This window comes from Myotis daubentonii, chromosome 14 (genome assembly GCF_963259705.1).
Source record: "Myotis daubentonii chromosome 14, mMyoDau2.1, whole genome shotgun sequence".
NCBI classification, from domain to species: Eukaryota; Metazoa; Chordata; class Mammalia; order Chiroptera; family Vespertilionidae; genus Myotis; species Myotis daubentonii.
Window position 1 is genome coordinate 57,183,097 of NC_081853.1, and position 20,303 is coordinate 57,203,399.

Genomic DNA, 20,303 nt, shown 5'->3' on the forward strand with positions numbered 1-20,303 from the left:
GATAGAGTTCCAATACAGGCCACGACCTAACATCACAGGGAAGAGGTGGGGAGAAGACAAAGCTCATAGCAGATACTTATCCCAAGCGGCCTGGTCTTAGTCACGGGAATGAATAAGGTGAACAGTACCTATTCGTATCACATGGGCAACTATATACAAATCTCTCTTCATATCTTTGCTGCTCAGATCCTAAGAAAAGAGAAAAAAAAGTTAATTAAGGCAATGAATACACAGAAAATAATTAAAATTTCATTTTGAACCTCATAAGTTTTACTTTTATGACTTTTAGCGTATGTGATTGCTGGGGAAGGGAGGTTCAAGCTCATCGCAGTTTAGTGTTTATACGATTCCTGCATCAATGAATGGCTCATATCTTATAAGCCTTTGGAAGTTTATTTTATTGATAACACTTTTCCAGCTCTTATGTCAAACACCTAACAAATATCTACAAGAGTTCTCACATTAGAAATCTTCATGATGTTGCCTAATATTACATAACATTTTGTAACAAAAGAAATGTTCAATGCACAAAAGTGGGAAAACACCAAAAAAGGTCACTAATGACTGAAATCCTAAAAGTTTATTCTTTACTACTTTACATTTATCCCACTGTCCACACATTATTATTATTGCACACTAGGTATGCTCCCTTGAAAAAGATTAATTTGATCTTAGTGAAATCTCAATAATTTAATCTCCACTTGTAAATTTAGATCTCTATCATTTGCACTTAAGCATAAAGCTGAAAATAATTTCATCTGGAAAAATTTAAGGGCTTCATTAAGTAAACAAGTCTGATTCAGAATCAGAAACTTTTAAGAACTAGAGTTATGAAAATAATTTCATACATTATTTATGTTTAGAAAACATTTGGAAATAAAATACTTAGGAATAGGCACTTATACTTTATTTAACACACTGCACTTGAAGTAACGTTTCAGACTTTCACCAGGTCATCAACTCACTGCTCCCTCCCAGCCGCTGTGGAGAATGAATGATTGATGGAGTGACCTCCTTCCTTATGAGACAGGCTCCCCTGATTTCCCTTTTCCTTCCAGGAAAAGGTCCCTTAGTTCCATTTCCTTCCAACCTTTCATCTTGTGATTGGTCCCATGCTTGTCTCTCTCCAATAAAGCAGGAAAAGGGACAGCCATCATTCTGAATGAGCTTTGCGATCCAGAGTCCCCATGTTTGCTTAATTTTTATTTATTTTTAAACGAGGACTGCATTAACAGTTTTTAAATTAAATGTATTAAAGTGACACTGGTTAATAGGGTCATATAGGCTTCAGGTACACATTTCTCTGATACATGATCTTATGTTGCATGTGTGCCTACCACCCAGTCATGTCATCTCCAGCACCATCTATTTGGCCCCCTTTACCCTTCACCACCCCCACCCCTTTCCTCTGGTAACTACCAGACTAGTTTGTGTCTATGAGTTCCACCCTGTTGCCAGGTCAGGACTAGGGTGAGGCAAAGAAGGCATCTAAGGTTCAAAACTGAAGGAGGTCTCATTCTCAGAACCCTCTGCTGTGCTCGCCCGGCCCCAGTCCCAGCTCTGCCCTCAGTCCCAGCTCTGCCCTCAGTCCCAGCTCTGCCCTCAGTCCCAGCTCTGCCCTGAACTGGTTCTGAGCACAGGAAAGGAGAGGAAACATGGAGAAGCACGTGTAATGGCGAAGCTGAGCTTTCTGATTCTAGACGGTCGTATAGACGGTCATAACGCTGTAATATTTTGCCAAATTCTTGATGGGATAATCAAATATGCTTGCAATGATTGAGGCTAAAACACAGTTTAACATAAATTGGTATTTCTGGAATCACAAATATATATTTTTACATGAAAGTTTTACTTGTCTTTTGGTATTAAAATGGGTGTTTCAGGCTCCATTTCACTAATTCCTTTAATTTACAAATGGATTTAAAATTATACCCTCAAAATAGTACTGTATTTTGACACTTAAGATGGCAACTAAATAACAAATAAAAACTGAAAAACAGATGACCATTTTCATGTGTTTTGGGGGACTGAAACATGACTATTACTGAAGGATATAGAAATAGCTGACACATTTCAAAGTGAAACGGTTCCTTCTGAATAGCCCGGATTATGATAGTCTGAACTATCAAATGACACTATAATTATCAACCCAATACGCCCAGAGAACTAACCAGATGGGCTGTACACACAGGACCAGGGACCTCTCCCACGGCTCTGACTGAATGAAAGGAAGAAGCCTGAAATATAATGACCAGTATTTTCCAAGTAGGGGCTCTTTCTGACCATGTTGTGCATGACGCCCAGAACTCCTTATGGTATTCATTTGAGGTCAATCAATATATGATAATAATCGGCGCAAGGAAATATTTTGAGTAAAATTATTACTCGTGAGTCCCACATAATTTCAATGCCAAATTTTAATATAAAAGCTATCTTATTAAAAGTAAATGCATAGGTGGGGGGTGGGGGGTGAAGGGTGGATAAGGACACATATGTAATACCTTAATCAATAAAAAAAATCCAAAAAAATAAAAATAAATGAAAGTAAATGCATAGTTAAACATAGTTACCACAGAGTTATTAAATGTAAACTCTTCAAAACCAAGTACCAAGTGTGGCTATCCATATTAAACACTCACAACCACCATTCAGCTGCTGAGCAAGGTTTGAATTTAGATTTAGTCACTGGACCACACCCTCCAACCCCACCTCATTAGAAGCTAGTGCCCAGTTAGGGCAGTGACTCGGGGCTCAGCGTCTTCGATTCAGTTGCTAACATTCTATTTTAAATATGGAAAGCCAACTCATTTCCCTGCGCCTTTTTCAGTAGAGATCATGGGATTTACAAATACAAAACAAAGCCAATTTGTTCATACTTATGCTGCAGAAAAGGAGGCAACGTTTTAATATGTGATATCATTATACTCATAATCAAATTCATTCTTAATTCCACTACCTAAAATTCTATTTTGAAATGTGTGAGAGTATAAGTGAATGTAGCAAGTATAATGCCAACCAATGCAGGGGAAGCAGGACAAGTTCATTGTCTGAGTTGGTCACTCGAATATAACAAAAAGCAAGCACACATTCCTTTAGTTATGTAAGGATCATTATTACGGTCTTAGTATTTGTCGGGCGCTACGTGTGAGGCACTGGGTGTCAAGTAAGGAGTAAATACACAGACATGCCCCACTCGCTCATACACACAGCCACGGCTTACCACGAAAGCCAGCAAAACCCTCCTGTATTAGACACCCACACAAACACGAAACACCTCCTTCTTGGATAAAATTGTTCCTGCACAGGAAGCTCTGAAATCTAACAAAGTCAGAAAAAGACAGGTTTTCCAGCGAACAGGGCTGTGCCGTGGATAACGTGACTGTCTGTAAGGGGGCTCTGACATCTGCTTGAGTTACCCTCTACCTACTCAGTGGGCATAGTCCCCTTTTCCCTGACGCTAAGGAAAGTTAACAGGTTGGCATCAACCACAGCTGTGGTTGCACTTCCTTGCATTTACTCTGAAACTCTGAGCACATCTGCCAATCTGGAAAACTCCTTTAGCCTACAGGAGGAACTCAAGAAGACAGTCCCACCAAAATTATTATTCCATATAGCTTAAAGTAAAACACAAAACTCCTGGCTATGACAGCCTTGTTCAAAAATCTTATGTGCTTCGAAAAAAATTCCTCAATCACTTTTTGGATCTTTTAAAAGAAACGCAGGGCTGTCCTTCAGAGGGAATACAGAAATGCTATTTTTAGCAGCAGCCCGGCCTCCGCACCGTGGCAGCCTGAACACACATCCTGAGCACCACGCGCATCCCTCATTTGTCAAGTTGGAGCTACAGCTCAGGCTTCTGGGCCCATATAGATCATTAAAATGCTGTGAAATGAAAATTTTGATTCACTGTAATTATATTCAAATATCATCATAATTAAGTTAATTTCTTCAAGAGATAAGAACTGCACTCATCGTATTCAAGGACAGCACATGCACACAGCTCTGCTCCCACAATGCCAAAGAGCAAGGAATCAACACTTTCTTTTGCTGCTTTAACAAAACAAAACAAAAGATCAGAAAACCAGGATCTAGAAAAACCTCCTAAAACGATGGAGACCGTCTAGGCCAGGGGTGGGCAAACTTTTTGACTCGAGGGCCACAATGGGTTCTTAAACTGGACGGGAGGGCCGGAACAAAAGCATGGATGGAGTGTTTGTGTGAACTAATATAAATTCAAACTAAACATCATTATATAAAAGGGTACGGTCTTTTTTTTTTTTTTTTTTAGTTTTATTCATTTCAAACGGGCCAGATCCGGCCCGCGGGCCGTAGTTTGCCCACAGCTGGTCTAGACAGAGGGGCGTCTCAGCTCTTCCAGCTGTTCCAGGCGGTGCCGCAGCCCCACCTCCGAGTTCAGGCACGCTCACGTCAAAAGCTCCCCCGCCCCCCATCCCCTAACCTAAGCCCATTAACTGCAGTTTGGACTCTTTCCCTGTCCTTCTCCTTTCCTGCTGAAGAGAGAGCACCAGCCTTCTCAGACAAAATGGTCTCAACTCCCCTAACCGTCTTCATGGGTCAGCATCTCCTGCCCTCTCTCCCTGCAGTATCACCTAAGGTTTGTATGCTGAGCTCCAAGATGGGCGAAACATCACTTAGCTGAGCCAGATTTACAAATCTCCCATGCGTCTGGAGCATTTCAATAACTGCATCCAGAGAAGGTGGTTTCTGGTTCTGCAGTAACGGGAGCTTTTCCCTCAGAGAAAGCCACGTGCCTACCCCACTCCCATGTGTGTCAGAGGCGCACTGCGAGCTGTGAGACAGCTGGGAGCTGCCCATCGAGCACGCCCCGCAGGCAGACCCTGCGCCAGTGGGTTGGTATCACGGGAGCAGGTCACCGAACCCACAGGAGTCGCAGCTGGTTTAGAATTCCGACAGCACACAATGAATCAAAGTGGGCCGGTTCGTTTGTTAACTGGGTGAGAAGCCTTGGCAGCTCAGAACCAACCTGAACAATACACAGGCAGTGTGGCGCTGTGAGGCCCAGCACTGTCCACCAAGCAGGTGCCCGAGCCTCCGAGCTATGAGTTCGCGGGCTCAGAGACCGCGAGGCACAGCATGGCTGTATGGAAAGCGCCCTGAAGTACAGGGCAAGCAGGGAAAGCCCCTCTGTTTGTATCTGAGAGGACTATTCAGTTTGTCTCTCTTTATATGCACGCACTGAAAACACAACAAAGCTATACATCTGACGGATGTCTTTTGAGAAACTATACTTACACAGGAGAGAAATTCCCAGTGGCCTTGAATAAGAATAGTAAGAAAGACTGTTCTCAGATTTTAAGTGTCTATTATATTAAATAGCTTATAAAGTCTACATCAGTAAAGGCACTTGATTATAGTTCTTTAATAAAAAATTCAATTAAAAACTAATTTCAGTTTTCTTTAAATATTTCATTAAAAACTGATAGAAACATAAATGAAGTCCTATTCTCCCCAGTGTGTGAGGAAATAGAATAAATGCTTGTTTCTAGGGTGACAACATCCACATAGCAGGCCCCTGGTTGGAGTAATAGCAGAGAAGGGAAAGAGAATTTGCACATACTGTAAAAAGGGCACACATTCGTTCTATCTTCTCTGGGTTCCTTGGCCCACCATTCTTGTTCAGTCTCACCAGAAACCGCTCACTGAAATGTAGGAGAGAGAGAGACAGAGAAATGTAAGGGACTGCATGCTCCAGAACAAATAAAAGGGCGTTTACAGAGAAACGCTAAACACTTTTGAAAGGACAGTGCAGGACGAATGGCTGTGTCCTTAACCCCTCTTTCAAGAAAGAGCCGCAGGGTGTATCAGTTACTCAGCCTGCCCTTATCTCGGCCAATGGAAAAGCGGGGGAAACTAGCCCAAGGCCAAAAGTATGCTGGCCACCCCCCCTGTCTTTGTGTAACCAGACCCTAGCTGCACCCTGCCCCAACCCCCCCCCGCCCCCCCCCCCCCCCCGACCCCGAGCCCTATAAATTCTTTGTTCTCTTGGGATTCGGGGCTCTCTCTTGCACCCAGTAATGGAGACAAGGGGGGGACCAAGCGAGCTTGTATAGGAGACCCTCTGCTTTTGCATCGGACTGGCTGGTTCCCTGGTGTGGTTTCCTTGGGGATCTTGAAATCTGGGCATAACAACTTTCAGAACAGCTCACAGCGACAGGCAGGGCCAAAAGGGCATCTAGTGGAGAGCACTATTTTTCTCGCCAAGCAACGTGCAATGGACACTACAAACTGCCTAACAGGTGTTGCTGCTTCCTTGCTTGTGGCTCTCATCTCCCTAAAGGTGTTGCTCCCATAACTGTGGTCCCAAGACAAACGGGTAGATAAAGCAAACTCCAGGTGGACAGAGCTGCTGGCCCTGTCAAAACCCAAGAACTCCTCCTCCTCCTCTTTCTCCCCCTCCCCCTCCTCCTCTTCCTCCTCCTCCTCCTCTTTCTCCCCCTCCCCCTCCCCCTCCCCCTCTTTCTCCCCCTCCCCCTCCTCCTCCTCCTCTTTCTCTCCCTCCCCCTCCCCCTCCTCCTTTTCCTCCTCCTCGATGGCGGGGAAAGGCGGCCCCTCAGGCAGTCCCCACAGTGCTGACCTGAGCTTCACATTTCCTAGTCTTTCATGCTTCTGGTTTCACCTGAGCTTCTTCACAATTTGTGAAACATTCAAAATAACTGTGTGTGTGTGTGTGTGTGTGTGTGTGTTTCACTTCAAAGGGCTTTAGGTACATATATAATTATTTCCTGTTTTGCTAGCTTCTCCAATGTAAATGATAAATAAATGATGCTCTCTGTTCACATTAAACTATTTGAAGGGCAATGTCTATCCAATGTTTCCTGATTTGGCAACAGCTATTCTGCAGAAGGAAAGGTTAAACACTGTTGGGAAATAATTTGTTAAACACACACAGGTTTCTATCCTCTAGGACTTTTCAGAGGCTTATGACCTCATGTGCTTTAAGTACCAACCATACACGTGATATCTGACCCACAATCCGCTTGTGTAAGGCAATGGAGTCTGCACAAACACAGTTTGGTAACTGCCGACTGAATGTGTTTGCCAATGAGAGCTACACAAAATACTATTTCCCAAAGGTGTGGGGGGAAAACGGTGGCCAAGACAGTAAAATTCATTCATGAGATTTTATAAACATCCACATCTCTACATGAGGGCAACGGGTCAGTTTTTCTCTTAGAGAATCTGAGAAAAAAAGAGCTGATAAATTCTCACTCTTCAATAAGCGATGTTATGAGAACTGCTCTGCACTTAGTGGTCTTTATGATGTGCTATACCTGAACACTACGTGAAGTTACATTAATTTCACATTACTGAGCAAGTTCTTAGAGATGAATTCCACAACCCGAACAGGCGACAAGTCTAACAGCGCCTGCATTTAGAAGCACTTGCTTTTATGAGGGTTCTAGTTCACACGCTTCCCCCGTGACGCTAACGCTGGGGGACTTCCCGGAGGGTCCAGCCTCCGCGGGCTCGGAGGCAGGCAGTCTCGGACCCCCAGGAAGGGAATGTTCTGGAGACTCCGTTTTGGAAATATGAGCTCTCTCCTCAGTAAATTCGGAGGAAATCTCTCAACTTCTTCAGTTTAGTCTCCAGCTTCTCACTGGGTCCTCTGTGGAGACAGATGCCAACTACTCAGCATCTCTCCCATGACAACCTTCCAGGTGCTTACAACAGGCGAGTAGCCCCAAGGCCCCACCACACGGTGCTACCCAGCAGCTTAGGAAAGCGCCAATATTTCCTCATGGATTCATTTTCCAACCTAGCTCACTTGGCTTTATTTCTCAAGTTCTTTAAGTTCCCACTTCATCCTAAAGCAGGAAGAGCAGAAATGCATATAGGGGTTTCATAAAGGCAAATCATCGCTGTGGTTTTCAAATTTATTTTTAGTATCAGCTTTCCCCTTCTTTTCAACAAAACCTTGCACTGTTCACCAATGTATGAAAAATTTAAAAACAGAGCTACTTTGGTTGAAGCAGAGATGGAGGCAGGGAGGCAGGGGTAGGAATCCCCCCTACCTCGCCTCTCTCCTACCCACCAACCCTGAGACCCTTCAGGCTCCAGAGAACACTTCATAACCACTAGTACAATCCAGAGGTTCTTTCTAGCTTTCCTCCTTCCTTTTTATTCTTCCAATAAACATTCATGAACTCTAACATGTCACAGGGACTGAGGATCTGCGCGCAGGCATTGTGCAGAGGGCTTCTCACCCTGGCTGGGTGGCTCAGTTGATTGGAGCCATCCTGTACACCAAAAAGGTTGTGGGTTAGATTCCCAGTCAGGGCACGTACCTTGGTTGCAGAGCACAGAAGAGGCTCACTGACTGGCTGCCTCCCACGCATGCCCTGGGCCAGGGAATGAACCTGCAATCCAGGCAAGTGCCCCTGACCGGGAATCAAATCCGGGAACCTTTGGTGGGTAGGCCAATGGTCTACCGCTGACCTACACCAGCCGGGACAAGAAGTCACAGTGTTAAGCTTCCCAGTGAAGAGCGAGCAGCCTGAGGTGCTGCAGAAAGCAGCGTGGTGCCCTGGAAGGCGGAGAGCCACGTTAGAGCAGCGCTGCCCTGGGTGCTCGGAACAGCTCCTTTGTCTGGTGTGGGCAGTGCACCCACCCTTGCAGATGGGTCCCTGGCCACTTCCCCAGAGTAACCCACATCTCGCAGTTCATGAATGAACACATCAATACATGAATGAAGGCTGGAAAAAACCAACTTAGCTGAGAACTCTTTCATCAAATGTACAGAATGCTACTTAATTCACTTAACTGTAGTCAGATAAAGATAGGCCCAAGCACTATTGCAAAAAAAAAATAAATTTAAGAACAAATCATTGATAACTTGATCTAATTTTTCCAATTTACTTTGGAAACAGGAAAGATTTAAACAAAGGCTGAAGTGTGCTTGCTTTCTAAGATCTCATGTAAAAACACTGCCTTTGCAATACTAATATAGAAAAATAAGGGTCTTTTATGAAAGATCAGACCCAGCATAATCTAATAGTGGCATTTCCTAATGAGTATTCTAGTGACTGAAAAAAGATAACCTCAAAAATTCACTCTTTCACTACAAGGATCTAATTGCACATAAAACCTTTTTGAATGAGCAAACACCACTCTCTCTAGGAATTCAATGCATAAGACTCTCCACAGTTTTCACAGTGAGGCTCTGGAACTCCTACCGGAAATGAAACACCCCCCGAGGCTTTAAACAGGACAACAGCAACGCCAGCACCTGTGCCGCACAGCAGCGGTATCAGCACTTTCTCAGGCAGCACGTCACGTGACCAGTGGGAATGTTCCACGCTCTCAGTGGGAAGGGGACCTTCCTGGGTCTGTCCCTCCCTCGCACACACTTGCACCGATAGTCTTTTGTTCTGTTACAATATGTGAACATTCTTGTTCTTCATTTCATTCCTTTTCCGGGACTGTCATGCAACACACACACTCTCTCCTGCAGGTTTGGCCTGTTGTAACTGTGTAAGTGTTCCAGGGATACCAGGAGATACATTACTGATACTTAGTAACTTGTTCTTGTTACTATTTCTGCTGCTGTTTTTGTGCCTCAATGAGGCAAAGTCTTCTTGCTTGAGAGATTCCTAATGGGGAGAGCAGAGCTTATAAAACCCAAAATATACAGAGGAGAAACAAAAATCTTCTTTCCTGAATGGAAGCTAGAAAAACTCAGCCAACCAGAAAACCAAAGAGATATTTAAATCTGCCAGACATTTTACTAGATATTTTCTAGGCTTTTAAAGTATAAACTGAAAAACTCAGGAATAATATCAAGGACCAAAAGCAAATAAAGATTTACTAAGTACTAAAACTTTGAAAGTATTTAAGATCTCTAATTTTTTAAAGTTTAAAATATAGGAACAATGTTCACTGCACTACGTCAAATTCTTTTTTATTCTCACTTACTATAGAAAATTGGTGATACTATTTAAAAAACAACACTACAGTAACATAGCTAGTAAGGTATAAAGACGAGATTTCAACTGGTCTGAATTCTCCAAAGCCTGTACTCATTCCAATTGTCTTTCACAGTATATAAACTAGAGGCCCAGTACACAAAATCCATGCACTTGGGCAGGGGGCACCCTCAGCCCGGCCTGCGCCACCTCACAGTCCGAGCGCCCTCAAGGAGCCCGCTAAGCTGTCAGTCGGACATCCTTAGCGCTGCCGCACAGAGGCAGGAGAGGCTCCCGCCACCGCTGCTGTGCTCACCGGCCGTGAGCCCGGCTTCTGGCTGAGCGGCGCTCCCCCTGTGGGAGCTCACTGACCACCAGGGGGAAGCTCCTGCATTGAGCATCTGCCCCTTGGTGGTCAGTGAGCACCATAGCGACCAGTCATTCCACCGTTTGGTCGATTTGCATATTAGGGTTTTATTATATAGGATGGTGACAATAAGATACAATATTGGTCAAAAAGAAATAAACCAATTTGAAAATAGCTACATGTCTCTAAATATTATCTACCTACAGATGTGCACGAGTGGGTACATCTGAGACTACAAAGGACTCTCGTTCTTAATTTTCCTCTTTTCTTCATGTCTTTCCTTCCTCTTGATACCCTGTGCCCATGGACTCAGTTTACTCTTTCTGCCATGGCCCTGCACAACCACTTCACCCCTATATGCAGTCTACCAGGTCCTATGCTATGTTACACAATATGGTAGCCTCTAGCTGTATGCAGCTATTTATATCTAAATTTAATCAAAATTAAATAGAACTAGAAACTCAGGAAGGAGAGAGCATGAGGAGGCCTGCACGTGGATTCCTCCAGCCTGAGTCCGTCTCTGTGAAGATTTGGCTGCTTCTCCCCTCGGTGTCACTGCAGTAAATCTCAGCCATGAGGACTTTGTGCTGAGCCCCATGAGTCCTTCTGGTGAATGACCACTAGGGGCTGCCCGGCTCTCAGACTTCAGGTCGGGGTCCTGCCTGTGGCGCAGCAGGGACTGTGCCTCCAACCGCTCTGCACTCCCCGAGCCAAGCAGGGCTCGCAGTTTACAGAGACGAATTAAGTGAAGAGAAGCCCTGCTAACGAAGCCTCTGGACTCGCAATGACTTCATGCTCACAGGACAGCACAATTAAACTCCCACGCACTGGGAGCAGAGCGAGAAGCAATAAAGGGCAAGTTTTCCCCAAAGAAGGTTCCTCTCTGCACACGCGGCTTTTTCCTGCTTTAAAGGCTCTCAAGGGCTTCTCGCAGTAAGTGAATATTCTGCATGTGCCTGCTGCCTCCAGGCTCTGATGACATCTTCGCCTAATGGACTCTCTGTCCTGCCACCGGGCAAAGCTGACAGGGATCCTGTCACCGGGGTCCCAGGGACAGGCCTGGCAAAAGCAGGGCTCTGGTGAGGAGCATCTCTGCAGTGGCAGCCGACCTTTATTTGCCCTTCCTGCCTTTCGGAAGCCCGACAAAAGCATATAAACCACTGATGTTTGGGCTCGAGAGCAAAGCTGCAACACATATCTAATAACCACGATCACTGAGGCTCGCTTTCAGCCGCGCCTGTTCCAGGGATTTCGCCGCATTGTCACTCCGATGAAGCGGACACTCGTACTGTATACTGAGGAAATGAAAGCACGAGGGTTAAGCAGTCCGGCTTACCTGACGGTGCGAACCCTGGTAAGGCAGGAAGAGTCTAGGAGCGTGAGTTGAGAGAGTTTAGGACAAGGGCAAGGACAGCCCTCAGAGGTCAAAGCCAGGAATCCTGATGAGCCCCGACTCCCAAGGGCTGAGGCTGGAAGCCTCAGGCAGGGCTGGCTTGGGTGGGCCATGTGGGCTGAATCATCCCCAGGGGCAGTGGGACAAAGCCACAGACTGGTCAGGGCTGACCACAGCTGGGCAGGAGCCGAGTGTGGAGTCAGGATAGGCAGATGGATGAGGTAGGTGCCAAGGCACAGGTCCTAGCTGGCACAGGGCCTTAGAGTCCTTACAGGGGAGTCTCACCCCGGGGCCAGACAGGCTTCGGAGCTCTGAGTACCCAGGAGCTGGATGCGGGAGGAGTATCAGTGCCCGAGGCTGCTTCTTCACACATCCACAGCCTCGCAGGCCCATGGGAGGGGCCAGGATGCTCTTCCAGGCAGTGGGAAGCTGACCACAAGCCGATCCCTCATTTCCTCTACAGCCATCCTTTTTGACTCGACCCTATGCAAACACCACGAACCAATTAAGGTAAACTGGGCTAACTGTTCCTCTGAAGCCAGCCACAGGGTGCCCAGCCTTATCAGTGTGAGCCTTAATATATCCTACACATTTCTGTTAAAAATATATTTTATTGATTTTTTTACAATAGAGGGATAGAGAGTTAGAAACATCGATGAGAGAGAAACATGTATCAGCTGCCTCCTGCACACCTGCCACTGGGGATGTGCTTGCAACCAAGGTACACGCCCTTGACCAGAATCAAACCTGGGATCCTTTAGTCCACAGGCCGACGCTCTATCCAGTGAGCCAAACCGGTTAGGGCAATCCTACAAATTTCTTAATGAAAGAAAAAAAATTTTCAGTGCAAAAATTCTTCAAAGTATCTATACCTTCCAGGGTTTATAGTGTATATTTATTTGTTGTCTGTTTCCTCCTCTAGAATGTAAACTATAACAGGAAAGGGATTTTCCTTCCCTGATATGACTTGTTTTGTGCTGAATCCCTGGTGCCTGAAACACCTTTTACATGGTTAGGTGTACAATGTGTTGAACAAATCAACAAGAGGACTATTACAATTATAACTGCAAATCCACTCCAGTTTGTAAAAAGTAAACAATTTCCAAATCAGCACTGAAACTGTATCCCTAACAAGTCATTCCTGGCACCCTCCTACTGCCTTCTGCATGTAGGAGCTCTACCCAGAATCCAACAGACTCTGAATTCCTGGAAAGGTGAAGGGATTAAGAAGTACAAACTGGCAGTTATAAAAATAGTCATGGGATGTAGAGTACAACATAGGGAATATAGTTCATAACATTCTAGTAACTATGCATGGTGTCAGACCAGTACTAGACTTATTAGAGTGATCACTCGCTAATTATATAAATGCCTAATCACTATGGTGCACACCTGAGACTAATATAATATTGTATACCCGCTGTGCTTAAAGAAGAAATTTAAGGAAAATCCAACCAATTCCTTAAACCCAGCTGTCCAGGTAGTGGTTCTCAACTTTCCCCGCACACTGGAGCCACCTGACAGCTCCGGGCTTCGTTAATCTGGGGTGTGGCCTGGGCCTTGGGAACTTTCGTTCTAATGTGCAGCCAAGGTTGCCTCCCACAAGGCCCTCCGCCCTCGACTGGAAATCATCAAGGATAAGTTTCTTGTTGGTTTCAGACAGGGAGAGAAAGAGAAAACACAGACTGGTTGAGCAGGACGAGAGTGGCCTTGGCCTGTAGGACTAGGTTTGACTTTGCTTCCCACCATTCTAGCAGTGTAGGTTGACCTCTAGTAGTACAGGTTGAATCTTACTTTGAACCATCAAAACCCCGCCCCCTAAAGGGGGTGTAACGTTCCAGGAAGTGCTGGAGCGGACAAAGCAAACTCCTATTCCATTTCCTAAGCCCCAAAATCCATTTAACACATTGTCCTCAGATAGAGGACATATCAGATATTAAACTGATAAGAACAGACACTACACTTGGTCTTAGCCAAAAAGCCAAAAATCAGCAACGCTGCCACCAGCTCTCCGCCAGACTTACCATTGGCTGCAGCTTTTACATTTGTGGTTACTTTTATGCCATAATGATTAGATTGTTTTTCAATATGTAATATTTCTAAAACTTAATTTTTTATTATTCTTACTTCAAAATAATAGATTGTTGGAAACAGTAAATAAAATAGTAAATAGAATTCTTTACTGCTTTTCCTCTGTGCTCACTGCTCAGTGTGTTTTTCATAAACCCGCCCTTCCTCTTTTTAACAATCTTGGGATTGGTCCACATACAAGTTGCATTTCAATGCCCGCTTGGTCTCCTTTTCTCCTTGACTGCGGTTTAGTCTCCCATCCTCAAGGCTTTTAGGCGTGCCCTGGGGACAGCCAGCGGGGCTTCCGTCAGTCAGTGGTTGAAGATGCGGTGGGTGGCGGTGGCCCCTTTTGTGGGACACGTTTGAAGTGAGCACAGGCCTTGGAGTCCAAACTGAGGAGCTGGGATTCCTGCTGACAGTTCCTGACCTAACGACTCGAGCCACGTGGCACAGGCGCCTGTCTCCTCCCCTGAGCTGAGGAGGTGGCCGTGAGAAGTGAGGACACAGCGAGGCTGGCCTTTGGGACAGTCCTTGCATCCTGGCGCTTATGTGCTCCTCCTTGACTTGTCACATCCACCCCCACCCACGGACATCTGGCCGTGGACCCTTCACGGAGGGGTGAACGCGCCCTGAGAAAGGCCTGTCAGAGGTTCCTGATTCCAACACCCGGGATCCAGCCCTGGGAGAGGGGGTGGGGCCAGTGTAGGTCAAATTTAAATGAGCAGTTCTTTTATAGGCTCAATGCCCGGCTTTATGAAGGGATTCTATATCCGGCCAGTCTGAGAAGGGACCTGAAGTCCTGTTTCCTTGGAAAGTAGAAACCTGGGTTCTGTGTCAAAGGTACAGGCATGACTGAGATCCTTCAGGCCAAGAGTAGGTCATTCCATTCTCACTAATTAAGTTCAACTGGCAAGGTTCCTGAAAATCCATGATTTTAGAGAACAAGGTCAAGGTTACCAGCACTGTTTCTCTCCCCCTCACCCCCATATTAATAAACAGATGTGTAAAACCAGGGCCTCCAGGGAGGGGCTACTTTAAGGGGTGTGGTCTGTAGAATAATGCCGCACAAAGAGAAAATAATAATTACTGGTCTAAAACCAGGTCCCTTAAACCTGCCCACTCCGTATTCCCGCCTGTGGTTAACGGCCTCCACATACACTCAACAGTCACTCCAACACCGCAGAGCGAAGTCTAGCAAATGTAATAATCAATGAAGATAATATAATTTTTGTCCAATAAACAAGGGATGGTTATGACTTGCTTTCCTGTGCAACCTATAAACTGTAGCTTTGCTTTCCATTTTCCAGCTACTGGACTCTCGTCTCTGGTGGATTCCCTTCCTGTGTCCGAGCACCTCACCACTTCGCACTGTGGCCCCACCTCAGCCCAGGCTCCAGCTCCTGGGCCTCCACTGTCATTGGTTTATTTAGTGCATCTCTCTACTCTGTCTTGATACTGAAATATTCCTATTTTCCATTAAAAGCTCTTGAAAGAAAATGCTATATTTTTGTGTTCAGGTTCAAACTTAAGGGCAACAATCAGGTTGATATTTAATAGAGTTTTTAACTTCGATGTGAAGAGTCCATGTAAAGTGTTATGTGGACAAAAAGGGGGTAAAACTGACAAGCCCAGTGATGGAAAGTAACCTCACAGGGTGATCGGACCATAAATTCCTGCCTGGGCAGGTCACAGTGGGCAGTCACACCGGAGGCAGGTAACGTTTGTAGCAGAAGGTTTATCTTTGTCTTGGGTAAGGCCCTGCCATTGTTTTTGTGCATCTAGGTTAACATACCTTTGAAATAAGCCTTAACTACCCTCAAGAAAGCACATAATCTTGTTAACTATCCTGTACCAATCCCTGCCTTGTTTTCTCCCACTTCCATGTAATATTCCTCATGTTCCCTCTAATTCTAAATGCATAAAGTAAACTGCAAAACTGTCATTCTCTGGAGCATTTGAGATATTGCTTCCCGGCAACTGTCATCAGTTTTGGCTCAAATAAATTCTTACAGAAATTCTCTGCAGGGTTAGACATTCTTAAGTCAACATGTATTACGGCTCCCTGGCAAGCAAGGGGGGCGGCTAGGAGCTTCAATAATAATTAACTGAGTTCAAAGGAAGCAACTCGCTGATCTCTTTCCACACGAGTCTCTTCTAAACACGCCCAGAGGGAAAGCTAGTTGGAGTTCTCCCTCAGCAGCAGCCACACCTCCAGATGCCATGTTAGGTAAAGTTAGCTTATACAGTCGTGTTGCAACAAAACAGTCCCCACTGTTTTCTACCGAAGAACAGATCTTCCGAAGCGCACAGCTGTATGTATTTTGTGTTTGAGATTCTCAATGTCCATTTCTCTCATCCATTTGCCTTTGTCTAACAAGTCGGACTGTGGACATTCCTGGTTCCCATGACTGCAAAGGATCAACCTGGTTTCCGAGCCTCCTCTCATTTGTACTATTGCTTTTCTTCCTCGTGCCTGATTTCCCGTTACCCTAACAACAGCCTCCCGCGTGCTCCGCGGACACCAAGCCTGCACATCCAATGCTCCGTTTTCCTTCCTCTCAGGAATCTCCATTCTTTGCTTTCAAGCAGCAGATAACACACCTTTTCAAGTGGAAAGCCTGATGCCCTGACTGATACGCGGACAGGGTCTAGTGTTATTCTACTTTGTCCTTTGTGTAATGATCTGGACAGAGCAGAAGGCAAATTTCTTGTAAACAAAGAACTCAAAGAACCTGATCATTTCCTTTACCCTTTTCATCCAGACTCTGTAGGATATTGTAGAAAAACTTTTCTCCAGCCTGACATCTAGACTCAGAATATAGTGAGAGATGGTATAATGGTATACACAGGAGAGCATTTTCTGACCTTATTCTCAGATGAAAACAACACAGGTTTAACCACAGACCAATGTACATCTCTGAAGGGCAAGTTTCACTTGGCCTATCTCTTAGCAGATTTTCCCTATAATGTTTCTGAGTATGATCTGATGCGTTGGACGTATACTGGACATATATGTAGACGCATGTTGAGTTGGCTTGGCCACTGGAATGCAATACAGTTGTCCCTTAAACAATGTGGGGATTAGGGGCACTGACACCCCCACCCCTGGCCACAGTAAAAAATCCATATATAACTTCTCTGCAGCCATCCTCTCTATCCGCGGAGGAGTGGTTCTAGGACCCTCCCCCACCATGGTTACTAAAATCTGCAGATGCTCAAGTGCCTTATACATAACTAGAGGCCTGATGCACGAAAATTCGTGCAAGAGTAGGCCTTTCTTCCCCCGGCTGCCGGCACCGGCTTCCCTCCAGCACCCGGGACACGGGCTTCGCTCTGGCCCCAGCTTCGTCCAGAAGGACATCCAGTCTAATTAGCATATTACCCTTTTATTATTATAGATTGATTTTACAGAGAGGGAGAGGGAGAGGGAGAGGGAAACATCGATCAGTTGCCTCCTGCAGGCACATTGTTTACTTATTGTAAACAGGGATTGAACCCAACACCCTTTGGTGTACAAGACGATGCTCCAACCAACTGAGCCACACCTGCCAAAGCCAAAAATACTGTTCTGATGCACGGTTGGCTGAATCCATGGCTGTGAAACCAGGGATCTGGAGGGCCACCTGTATATTTATTGAAAAAAAATCGACATATAAGAGGACTGGCACAGTTCAAAACCGTGTTGTTCAAGGGTCAACTGCCAGCAGAGCCAGGATTCTAGCCCCTCTTATTCCTGCTGGGACTTAGAAAGTCCTTGGGGGCCGGCTGGGGAGTGGGCTGAGCCTACAGGGGGACCACACCAGGGGCCTGAGTGGAAGCCTGAACTGCAGGACCATCACCAGCTGCCTGAGCTCTTGCAGATGAGCTGCAGCTGCATCATAGACACGACCTTTTGCAGAGGGAAGCAAAACTGCTTGACTTAGTAAACAATGTTCTCACCGTCATTTTAAAAGAAAATTTCTCTCCAGGGGCACCTGAGACTTTCAGAGGCAGTTAGCTCACTTGGGTAGAATGCCTGACTCTCGGCCAGAACCCTCACTTCAATTACAGAGGCAGCTGATTTTCAAGGAAAAGTTTATTCTACACAAGGGTATTCTGAATGGCGAGTAAACAGCAGAATAGGAAATGAGGATTTTTTAGCTTGTTTTGCACAGCATCTGTGAAAAGATGGCTAACATAAGTGTTTTTGTGTGATAATCAAGAGTGGTTAAGTTTTTGAGGGCAACTTAGCATTCCTAAGGCCTAATAACAACAACAACAAAAACAAAAAACACCCCCCCCCCCCCCCCCGCCCCAGCCGAGAGAAGACTCCTTGGGGACAGGCAGTGAAGCGCTGACATCAGTCACCGGCGCCCTGAGGCTTAGAGCACCTGCTAAACCTAAGGGCCAGGGAGAGAGCGGGCATACTGACAGGCACACCAGTCTGCAGAGAAAATAAGTTAGTGACACAATCACACGCCTCCTGTGAATAGGGAAGCCACATAATAGAAAAGAGAAGTGTACCACACAGAACCAAATACGGATAACACAGGCTCTATTCTAGAAGATGATTGTGTGTACTATTTTGAGGAGGTAATTATATGGTAACCGTTAAATAAGATAATGGTTAACAGTCATAATAGATATGCATACAGAAAAATATTTTTAAACCAAGGTAATGACTTCCTTATAGAAGGGGAACCCATGATATTAGGAAAAAATAGGAAAGACATTTTAAATTCTCCTCTTACCTTACCCATCATCAGTGAAAAGCAAAGCAGGTGTTGGTGCCACACTGCCAAGCTGGCCATTGAAAGAAGGGGACAAGTATGGGTGAAACGTTTTGGAGGGTTTTTTTCCATAGAGCGCAACCAGTCTTTGTTATAATTCACTATCATTGTCTTTTTCTTAAGGCTGTTGCCAGCTACTTAAAAAAATTACTAACAAAACTTCAAATATCTGTCAATTCAAAGATTCTTTTCAAAAACTGTAGTCTTTTAAAAGTTACTGAAGTCATACTATGCATGTAGTTGTGAACAGTGAACAATATTTCATTAATGTTCTTTTACATACAGAATGTAGAAGTAGTAGTCCCTTTTTTGGCAGAATTCTAAGATGGTCCCCCAAACTTGTCTCTTAATTCTAAGGTTGCATAATCCCCAGGAATGCAAATATAGTGGTTTTTATTCCAATGATCAGGTTATATTTTATGACACAACTGACTGTAAAACGAGATTATCTGGGTGAGGCAGTCCTTAAAAAGTGCAGAATTTTCTCCCACTAGTTGCAGAAAAGGAAAGAGATTCGAAGCCTGGGAAGGGCTCACTGCACTGCTGCCCTGTGGAGGGGGCCACACAGGCGAGGAAAGCAGGTGCCTTTCGGAGCCGAGAACAGCTCCTAGCGGGCAGCCAGCAGGGGAGTGGGAGGCTCCTTTCTACAACCGTGAGAAACGGAATCCTGCCAACAAGCAGTGAGGCTGGAGCACACCCCCCAGGGCTGTCAGACTAGAATGCAGCCGAGGTGACACTGGCTTCCGCTGGCGATACCCTGAGCAGAGCACGCAGACCTGCCTGGACAGCCTTCTCATCTACAGAGCTGCGAACTAAAATCAGTCATTTTAGTCCATTATATTTGTGGCAATTTGTTACGCAACAGAAGACTAATTTAGTGCCTCACTTCTTTCTGCCTCAGTATTTTCAGAGGTTACACTATTATTTATTTAGACTGCCTTAAGATATTTGCTATTACAAAGTAACTTGCATGTCTGCATATGCTTATTGGCATCAAATTGTTCAAAGTAATATGTATACAATTTTTAAAATGCGCTTATGATACCAAAAGCAATGACAGAAAAATTAGAAACACTGGACTTCTTCAAAAGTAAAAACTGTTGTGCATTAAAGGACATTATCAAGGAAGTGGAGAAACCCTACAGAACGGGAGAACCATGTGTGAATCCTGGATCTGCTAAGGGTTTAGCCTCCAGAAAGATAAAGAACTTTATAGCTCAGCCGGCCTCTGGGGAAGAGGAGCTGGAGGAGGGGAAAGTAGGTTCACCTCAGCCCCTGGCAGTGCCCCTCCCCCCAGCCCAGGCCCAGAGGAATGAGGGAGCCAGGCCCCCTCCCTCCTGCCGGGCAGCTGCTGTCCCCTCACGGGCTGGAGCGGCACTGAGGGCTGCGCTGCCTCACTCAGGACACGTCGCCTGCTGCCCTGCGGGCCCTCTCTCCCGCGTGTGCGTGCGGGGGCAGAGCCCAGGGTCCTGCCTCTGGAGCTGGGCCCCTGCGGCCCTGCTGCTCCGTGTTCCCCCTGTGCCTTGTCTCTGGCTGAACAGGTGCCCCCGTTCTCTCTCTGCAGTGCTGACAGCCCAGACTGGGATTTGAGCCCCAGGCGGAAGGAGGCACAGGATAAAAACAGGCCACACACGTGCCTTCAGGACACACGGGGCCTGAGGCAAAACGCCCGACTGCGTGAGAGGAGGCTGCTTGATCTTGTTTTGCTTCCCCGAAGGCCAGAGCGCTACCATCTGAACCCAGAGCCTCAGCCTCATCAG

At 45.7% G+C, this 20,303-nt stretch overlaps 1 protein-coding gene and 1 non-coding gene across 9 annotated transcripts in view; both read right to left on the reverse strand.

Annotated features, from left to right (window-relative positions):
* DOCK3 (dedicator of cytokinesis 3) overlaps positions 1–20,303 on the reverse strand; it is a 176,141-nt gene that overhangs the window by 78,034 nt on the left and 77,804 nt on the right. For 7 of the 8 annotated variants that reach the window (XM_059664627.1, XM_059664629.1, XM_059664628.1 and 4 more), the window contains exons 10-11: positions 5,600–5,681; positions 129–189 (exon numbers count right to left, since the gene is read on the reverse strand). In XM_059664627.1, coding sequence (XP_059520610.1) covers positions 129–189; positions 5,600–5,681 — 143 coding nt within the window. The remainder of the gene's footprint in view (positions 1–128; positions 190–5,599; positions 5,682–20,303) is intronic. The other variant, XM_059664632.1, reaches the window with a different exon arrangement.
* On the reverse strand, positions 13,510–13,697 carry LOC132216000 (U2 spliceosomal RNA). The gene has a single exon (XR_009448684.1). It is a non-coding gene; the product is annotated as a U2 spliceosomal RNA (small nuclear RNA).